The 9180-nt window shown below is 54.7% G+C and overlaps 2 protein-coding genes across 2 annotated transcripts; both read right to left on the bottom strand.

The window, feature by feature from the left end:
- Positions 1–1325: 1325 nt before the first annotated feature.
- Positions 1326–3590, bottom strand: BDP55DRAFT_691731 (kinase-like domain-containing protein; the record flags this gene model as incomplete). Its single annotated transcript, XM_060577018.1, has 4 exons — positions 1326–2971; positions 3038–3354; positions 3422–3452; positions 3509–3590. The coding sequence occupies 4 exons, from the start codon at positions 3588–3590 to the stop codon at positions 1326–1328; spliced, it is 2076 nt and encodes a 691-aa protein (XP_060433336.1).
- A 2322-nt stretch (positions 3591–5912) lies between these two features.
- Positions 5913–8490, bottom strand: BDP55DRAFT_653699 (UBX domain-containing protein). The gene is made up of 2 exons (XM_060574211.1): positions 7418–8490; positions 5913–7358 (listed from the first exon to the last, which is right to left on the bottom strand). Exons 1-2 carry the CDS (start codon positions 8004–8006, stop codon positions 6256–6258), a joined length of 1692 nt encoding a protein of 563 aa, XP_060433337.1. The 5' UTR covers positions 8007–8490; the 3' UTR covers positions 5913–6255.
- Positions 8491–9180: the final 690 nt, after the last annotated feature.

Here is a 9180-nt window from a genome sequence, read left to right on the forward strand (position 1 = left end):
ACTCACATTCCTCGTCTTCCTCCCGCATTCTTTTATCCCCATTCGATCGATTTCATACTGTATCTGTACGAAGTACTCCATCTAGGCCTCCCTCCTCTTCAGCCGCGCCGGACATGGGTCCGTCGTAGATAGAGTCATGGTTTACACCAACCGCACACATACGGAGCTTGGCATCCGTAACCATATAACTCCACGGCCGAATGCACCTCACATTCTCATACCTACCTGGACTTGCCCTCCCCCTCCCCTCTCCCTCCCCTTCCCGTCCCCTTCCCCTACCCCAAGCAAACGTCTTCCAGAAGTCCAGGACAGGGCCCAAGTAAGAGCGAGACTTTCTCCCTCGGCCTTGCCTTGTCTCGCTCTCTGGCACTCTGCAACGGCAAGCCCAAGGTTCGCTCTCTTACTTACGGTAAAGTATTGCCCCCCCCCCCCCTTTCACGAGCTTTCTCCGTGGCCGCCTGGCTTCGAGAAATCGAGTAGGCCGCAGGGGTGAGGGAGGCTCGGAGGCTCTCAGGCAGGATCTAACGATTCCCACACCTGGCAAGACACGGGAACTGCCATTCCTACTGGGCAGAAAAAGAAGACGCAGCGAGGCCCCTCGACTTGACGGTCCGCTTCTCACGAGTACGAGTACCGGGATACTCGTCAACCATACAAATACCATCCCCCATACGGCTTAGTTCTTCGATTTTTGAAGCCTCCCGTCTCCTCAGCCTTGCATCGGTTTCTCCGGGGTGTGGCCCGGGGGGTCTCAGAGAAAGAGCACGCACTCTATTCTTGGGTAAATGCTGGGTATAATACATAGGGAATTGTAGAAAGAAAAAAAGGCGTCTTGTGAATCATTCCCCTCCCCTCCCTCCCCTCCCATCCACCCTCTATTCCTCAAACCCCGGACTCGCCACCCGTTGTTTCCTTCCCAGTTCTGAGTCAAAAGACGAGAGGAAAACGGGGCCAAGTGTGTGTGTGTATGTGTGTATGTCCTATCCGTCACGTCATATCTGTCGTCTTGTTCATCTTGTCATTTCCAGCATTCCAACAACCCCGATTCCCCCGCCTTTGGATTGTATCTAATAAGTCTCTTCGTTTTCGCATAGGGGCGGTATGTATCCTCCAGAACGCCGTGTATTGTCATGTCGTCAACGGGGACTTGCAATATTTGCTCCTTCGTTCCCATCTTCCATCCCACTTCACCGATCAGTCAGTGTCACTCGTGCTGCCGGCGACGACTCGCGGGCATCCGAGCATGTGCTCATCGGGTGCCCCACCAAGCATCCCCCCTGTCTGTTGTTGCGCCTCGCACACAGCCGCCTGGACCATCAGACGGTTCAGGCCGCAACATCCTCCTCGTCGAGGGGTTCAACCCTGACGAGGATTTCCTCCAAAAGTCCTTCTAGGAAGGTGCCAACGTCCCTGCCCATACCCACTGGCTCCGCCTTGTCATAGTGGTCGATTTCTTTGCACACATGAGCGAGCTTATATACGAGCTTCCGCAGCTTCTCGTGAGCCGCCTCCGCTCGTTGCTGCTTCGGAGTCACCTGGTTCATAGCCACGGGGCTTGAAGAACCCTGTTGGGGCCGGAAAGCCTGTTGCAGTCTAATTTGTCTCCTCTTTAGCGCCTCCTCAAGTGCAGGGAAAATGACATCGTTCAAGGCATCGAGCTCCCCATTGGGGTTAGACGGCGCTGGCGGAGGGAAGGATGAAGGAGTCGCGGGTTCAGGAATAGGCATTTGCGTCTTTGACGGCAGCGCGTATGCCTTGGCCGGTGGAGGCGGCGCCTGGCCAGACGGTTGGCGATATTGCCCGCCTGGAGGTTGGCTCGGTATCCTGACCGGCGCTGGTTGCGGCTGCGGGCTGCCGCGGTATGGTGGTATTTCTGGAAGAGCAATCGGCGTAAATTTGTTATTTGGCCGAGGTCCATGGAGAGGGGGTCGCGGCGGTGTCGAATCGTCAATATGTTGCAGATCGGCAGGCTGGATCACAGGGCCAAGACTCATCAAGCCCATGTCTTTCTGTAGCTGAACCTGCAGTTCTCGGTCGTAGTCCGGAGATTGACTGACAGGGACGACAGGTTGAATCAATCGAGTGATAGGTCGCGGTGTCTCTGGACCTCCTCCTCTTTGCATCTTCTCTGGCGACATTGGAAGAGGCACCTTGGCCGGCGACTGGGGTGCGACTGACGGCACTGGCTTCCGTTGCGGCGATGCCTGTCGAGAGGTACCCGTATTGGCACTGGCTGCTTTGAGGGTATCGGAAGCAATGGCGAGGTCGCGGCCAAAGTCGCGAATCTTGGTCGGACTGCTGTCTCTCGAACGCTCTCCATAGTCATCAATGCTGTCCGTAGATCTCGCGGCTCTGGCGTTGGTGGCAGACTCGTCCAGGGCACCAAGTCCGGGACGAGGAACGACACCGCCGCGATCTCCCACAAGCCTTACTGTGCCAAAATCCCACATGTCCTCGTCGACACGTTGGCGCTCGTAGTATTCTTCACCCCCCTGGTCACTCTCATCATCGTCACCCTTGTGCGTCGCGGCCCACCGACTGTGGCGCTCGATGAGCTCGGTCAGGTAGCTCGTCTTCTTTGCGCGGCGTATAAAGGGGTGTTTGAGCAGGTCCTTGGCTGTGGGTCGGTCCTTGGGGTCCCTCTGCAAACACACCTCGATGAAATCTTTGAACGCTTTTGTAAAGTTTCCTTCCAGCCGCGGTGGAGGGTTCTTGGGGATCAGAAATAACACTTTCATGGGATGAATATCAGCATACGGTGGCTCGCCGTTGGCAAGCTCCAGCGCCGTAATACCAAGCGACCAGACGTCAGCTTTATGATCGTAGCCAGACTGCTTGATAACCTCGGGGGCCATCCAGAAAGGAGTGCCGACAAAGGTATTCTTCTTGGTCATGGTGGCCGACAGCTGGCCCGAGACGCCAAAATCCGCAAGCTTGACCTGGCCGTTGGAGCTGAGGAGCACATTGGCAGCTGGTTATGCGTGTTAGCCTCCAAGTTAGTGTCACTCAGGGGCGCATGACAAAGGAACCAACTAACCCTTGACATCGCGGTGTAACTTCTTGTCCGTGTGCAAGTAATCGAGACCGAGGAGCAGCTCGCGAATAACAATGGCAATGTAGTCTTCGCCTATCAGGCCTGGCTTCATGAGGTCTGCGCAGCTTCCACCTGAGCAAAACTCCATGACAATCCATAGCTCAGCCCCCTTGGCATACGAGCCGTAGTATTTCGTAACATAGGGTGACTGCAGTTCGGACAGGATGGCGATTTCCTGGATAATGTCTTCGACCTCGTCCTCGGCGCTCTCGATATCGATAATCTTGATGGCGACGGCGTGACCGGTGCGCTTGTCGACTCTGCACGAGTTGCGGTTAATCCTTTGATGCTCATTGCTGCTGGAGTGGGAGGCTAGATGGTACTTACCCCTTGTAGACCTTGCCAAAGCTGCCTCCGCCTAGGTAGTCCAGCGTATTAGCAATATACCGCTTCAAGCATAGAAGCAGCGCATACCGATGCAGTACTCCTTGGTGTAGAGCAGCTCAGGATCAAGCGCCTCGTTGCCCTCCTCGATATCCCTATCGCGATCACCCATGATTGCGGTCTAGCGCTACGATGTGAAGGGTCGTCCCGGCAGAAAGGGTTGGTCGTTCAATTGACGCCGCGCAATAATGAAATGCTCTCCCGTCGAGCACTGTCGTCCGTCGCAAAGGAGAGGATCGCGGGGTTGCAAGGGGGGCCGAAAGTACGTCAGCGCAGTGCGAATCGCCGTAGTTCGGTGCTGGCGCGGCGGTGGTTCGTCTCTGCTGTCGTTAGGCAGAGAGAGAGAGAGAGAGAGAGATGTTCGGTTCGCCGGAAATTGACTTCTTGGGTCCGAAAGTCTTTTCTTCCTTCGTGCTCGGGCAGCAGGCGGGCAGCTGGTTTGAAGAGGGGATCCTTGAGTTGAGGGCGAGCGAAAGGGACAGGCGGTGGGGGACGACGGATGCGGCTATCGTCAAGCTGGAAGCGATTGAAGCCGGGCTGGCGGTCACAGGTGCCCCCAAGAAGGATGGTCTGAGGTGGCCCAGGAGAAAGAAAGCGATCTGGTAGAAAGCGAGCGGTTAACAGATGTGCTAGAGACAGAGTCGGCCGGAGCCTAACGGTGATTAGTTCCGAAGGGGGCGGCGTCAACCGTACGTCGGTTCTTGTCGCGTGTCTTATGTCTCGTCTCTCCTTTTCTTCAAGGTGCAGAGACAGAATGACGAGGAAAACAAGAGAGAAACGTAGGTAAGGACCGAAAAAAAAGTTCCGGTGGTGGTGAGACACTGTAGCGGGCCGCTATAATTCGCGTTCCTCGCCATTCGGTGGGTTGACAGAGCCAAAGCAAAGCAAAGCAAAGGGAAAGGGAGAAGGCAAGGCAGGGAGAGACGTCAATGCCACAGTAGCATGGAAAATCAACACACTTACGGAGTACGGATAGAGATGGGCAATCCCAACTTCTCAGTGAACGGCAAGGAAGAAAAAAAAGAAAGTCTCGTGGGGTTGCGGTTGGTAAGGTACGGATACCTGTGCTTTGGTCCAAAGGAACGACGGACGGGAGTCTGATCTTTGGGCACACGAGGCAGAGTGTGGGGTAAAAAGAGACGGACCAAGCCAGGCCAAGCCCAAGACCAGTCTGACTCTGGGACGGTTAAAAGGCCACAAAGAAGAGGTCGGTCGCGTGGCTGTCTTTGCGTCGTCGTCGCCTTCTTCAGTGTTGTCTTGGGATGTTGTAAATGTTTGTGTGTACGAAGAAGGTACCGTGTGGTGTTGGTGTTGGTGCTAGTCTGGGGCTTCGACTTTGTGGACTGTTTTGGTACCTGCTCTTGATGATCCTCCTGTTCCTGGCTCAAGGCTCAAGGGAGGCACATACAAATGGAAGTGCGACGTTCCAGCGCAAAGAAGTCTTGATTTCCAAGATATCCGTGAAGCAGGCTGGAATAGCAGAGATGGGTGGACATGATGTGTCTATTGGATCCCCGTTGTTTATGCCATGATCGCAAATGGTAACCGAGGGGTCGGTTCACCAGCAACCGCCGCTGTTGATGTCAATTGGAGTCTCTCAGGTTCCAAGGTTCCCCTCATCCCAAGTCTTCCCCCTACCATGGCCCTTGGGGTGGTCCTGTCCAGTAAAAACATCAGCGACCTCTAGCAGTCAAAACAATCTCAATGCATTATCGCCAGTCTAAGCGAGAGTGCACAGATCACGTCTTGCTTATCAAATGCAGTACACCTTACGAAATCGACCCAAATGCTGCCAACCACAGCATCTCAATCTTGGTCGTTCTCTTCGCCAACAACACCAACAACACCACCACCACTAGCACCATATCGACTGACCGAGAACCCAACGCACCACATCCAATCGCCCCTCCATTCATCTCGCATGCAGTGACACGTCCCGAACACCCGTCCAGGAACCCGTCCGCCTTAGCCCATCTGATTGGTTCCCCGCCAACGGCGCCACCACCGATCCAGGTGAGCCAAGCACACCCAAGTATAGTGATGCTCTAGGCTAGTGAAACACCCACATCTCTCAGCCCAAGACACTCTTCGAGCTATCTTTGTTCCTTTGGCTTCTTCTGGTTGACCTTCGTAACCTCGTCATCTTAGTAGGGGTAGTCCAGTAGGCTACGGTACGCGGATACTTAGCTAGGGTAGGCAGTCAAGACTCAAGAGGCATCTAGGGCAGAAAGTTGCATTTGATTCCGTTCAGCCTTGGACGTGGCTTGTGTGGGTACCATGAGTGGCTTGAAGATGATTGGCATTGCATTGTTGCATGTCGAAACTCGACCTCGACCAGATGGAACCATGTCTCGAGGACTCACGATAGGGAAGACACGCACATCTAGATTAAACCTGATGGCGCGTTTTGTTTATTCATGCCGCAGCTCACACATAATATGATCGCAGTTACTGTCATTTCCCGTGTCTATTGATGCTGTCTCTGTGTTAACAAGCGTCTACCTTTGTTGAGTGGCCATCTGTGAATCATCTGGCCCGCTACTTGTCTCTGTCTGGCTTCCTTGTTCCTCGATAAACTGCATCCTTCCATGCCTGCCCTTGCCGGATATCGTGGTATGTATGAGAAGAGCCCAAAACAACAACATTGAAACAAGGCTTCCTTCCGCCTGCCCAGTTCCAATTCTATCGGCCATGCCCTGACCCTGCTGATAAATGCACTTTGTTCTCTAACCGACTTTGCCCGAATCATCAGTCGTCGAAGAGGACGCACGCCAGCTCTAGTCCTCAATGAACTCAATCATAACAGTCCCGTTCTTGAGTCCAGCGTCTTTGATGGTGGTCTCCAGTTCATTACTCAGGTCCTGGCCCTGTGGCATGCGCTTCAGCTCGACCTCGATGAAATCCTTGTTCTCGATGGGATCATGCTTAAGCCACTCGTAAATGCGCCTGACCGGGTCGTCCAGGTTGAATCGACGGATAACACGTCCATGGGGGTGTCGGAACTGTATCCGCGTCGTCGTTGCTGGGTTGTTCTCCGGCTCCTTGTGCGGCTTATTGGTCGCAATCGAGGCCCAGATAGTCTGCGTCACTGCCGGCTCAGCAGGAGGGGTTATGCCGCCTGCTGCCTCCTCGGCCGGGGATTGTCCCTTGCCTTGACCGCTGGATGAGTCTGACTTGGTGAGCGCATCGGGGTCGAAAACGCCAGTCTTGGGCTTGGAGCTGCTGGCGCCGCCGTTGGACGCCGCAAGACTGTTCTGCAATGCCATTTCCAGCATTTCATCCTCCGTCATTCGATCAACATCGACGGTCTTGGGGCGGGGCGCCGCTTGGTCCACCACAGGGTTCTTACTGTTCGCCGCCAAACTGTAGCGGTCCAGGAATTCGGCCAGCTGCGCGTGAAAGTCTGATGCGCTGGGGAATGGTCTCCCACTCCATACCTTGACCTGCTCTCCTGTTCTCGGATCGATAATGGCGACGTGCGGGTAGTTGTCTGGGTTCTCGTGACCGGTGCCGTGGAAGTAGAAGTTGATGTACTGCTGTGCCGCCATGGCGTCCTTGTCGTACTGCAGGAAGATGAAGGCATCATCCAACAGTCGCCGAATAGCCGCATCCTTCCAGATATCCCGATTCAGGGCTTGGCAGTTGAAGTCGCTCATATCCTGGAGGTTAACGAGGATCCACTTCTTCTCGTCCTTGCCCTCCTGCCTCGCCTCGTCCCACTCCAATCTGGACATGATGTCGTAGGGCGGCCGAAAAAGCTCTGCCAATCTCTGGGCTCGCGTGCCACCTTCTGTCGCAGCGGGTTGAGCGGGCTGGGCTGCAGCTGGGCTGTCATCATCCCAAATAGACAGGTTATGAGCAAAGGGGTTTCCACCACCAGCTGATGTCCAATAAGTTAGCACGGCGATTCCAAAGGAGCAGACTTGACCCAGCGCATACCTCGAGCTGCTCTGGCGGCATCTCTCTGTCTCATTTGTGCCCGGATGATGGTATCCATGTCCATACCATCGTCACCATCGTAGCCTCCGACCAGAGTCTCGGTGGTTCTGGCGATAGGTGATCTCACATCATCCTGACCGCCGATTCCAGCGCCGCCACCACCACCACCTCCAGGTCCGCCACCGTAGAGTTCCTCTTGTAATCTCTTGGCCATGGCGGCGTCCTCTTCCTCTTGGGCACTTCGGGCAATGGCCGCCACCTGTTCGTTTGCCGCAATATCAGAGTCGTCGTGTCCGAAGTTGTCGTCCATATCGTCCACCGTCATGGCAGTATCGCCATCGTCATCACTATCTATGTGAATGACCCCGCGCTCGTCCTGCCGTCCAATGTTCGGTCGGGTGCTCGAGGGCACGGGGGGGGCTGTCGAAGAGGTGGCAGCTGGCTGATTGAAGCTGCTCTGAATGTCTGGGTTCTCGAAGAAAAGCTGAATGGCCTGCTCGAGATTGTTGTTGGTCATCTCCAGGAAGCCGCGAGCGGCCTCCGGACTGGCTGCCGTGATGGCGACGAAGTTGGAAATATCCTCGTCCATGGTGAAGGTCTGCGCTTGCCGTTGTTGAGGTAGCTGAAGAGGAAAATTTGTAGCTTCGTGAAATACCCTCCTGCACTTGGTACCGACCAGAAATCAGTCAAAGGATATCTTCTTTTTCTGGTGGCGGTCAGAAGAGTGAATGTAAAAGGGTCGCTGGAGGTGGGAGACAGAAGGCACCTCTGCCCTACCTTGAACCGAAGGTACTGGAGTCTGTCTGGCACGGGGCGGAGGGGTAGCTGGAGGTCACCGTCGGGCGCGTTGTTTTCCTGGGTCCAAACTGTCTGGCCCCGTCAAGTGAAAGGTTCCAAGGCGGTTTCCAAATAGGCAGCGTGGAAGAAAGTCGATAGCTTCAGGTTCAGCTTCTTGTTGGGAAAAAAGCAAGGCTGGATTTGGTTGGTTTGCGCCGCCACTGATCTGAGGACGGGATGGTGTCGCGGGCTTGTCCCGGCGCGTGTGAGTTACCTTACGGAGTGCAGGTGCGGATGGAAGCGCAGGGCAGGTGCTGCTATTGGGCCAGTGCCACCCTCAAGGCGTCCAACTCTGTGACGCAACCGCTGGTCGGGCCTCGGAAGGTCCACCCATCCTTCCTGCTGGCCCGTCTCGGAGAAATGGCGGAATATTATTGCGATGAGGTGATTTGCTGCGCCATGGGCCACAAAGGTCCTCATTGTATATGTGGCTGAATCTGTGGCTTAGTATTAGCCACACTTCAAAACATGGTCCAGCCTGAATCTTCACTTCTCTGATTTGATCCCAAGCAATTATTGGGGAAACATCATTATGTGTCCAGGCTCATAAGCATACTATCTCAAGGACCATAGAACTGTGTGAGTGACAACTAACGAGAGATTCAGTCGTTGTATCCCCAGACAATACTGAACCTTGAGGCTTGGCCAGCATGATCAACTCGCCGCATCAAAGCATGCACCGCCTGGCTTGTTACTGGTTTTAAGTCCTCTGTCTCATTCGAAATCGAATCCAGGTAGTGATGAAGAGACCCGTGCTTGTCAATTACTACCTACGGAGACACCTGTCTGAAAGGCTCATACTCTGGAGTGACCGGAGTTCGTCAAACTATTCCAATGTTCCTGGCTGGCAAAGGCTGTGATGCCAACACACGATTCGAGTGATGGTCCTCGAGGCTTCGAGACAAGAACGGAAGTCGATAGATCTT

Source organism: Colletotrichum godetiae (genome assembly GCF_030913485.1).
Source record: "Colletotrichum godetiae strain CBS 193.32 chromosome Unknown BDP55scaffold_8, whole genome shotgun sequence".
In the NCBI taxonomy this organism is placed as follows: Eukaryota; Fungi; Ascomycota; class Sordariomycetes; order Glomerellales; family Glomerellaceae; genus Colletotrichum; species Colletotrichum godetiae.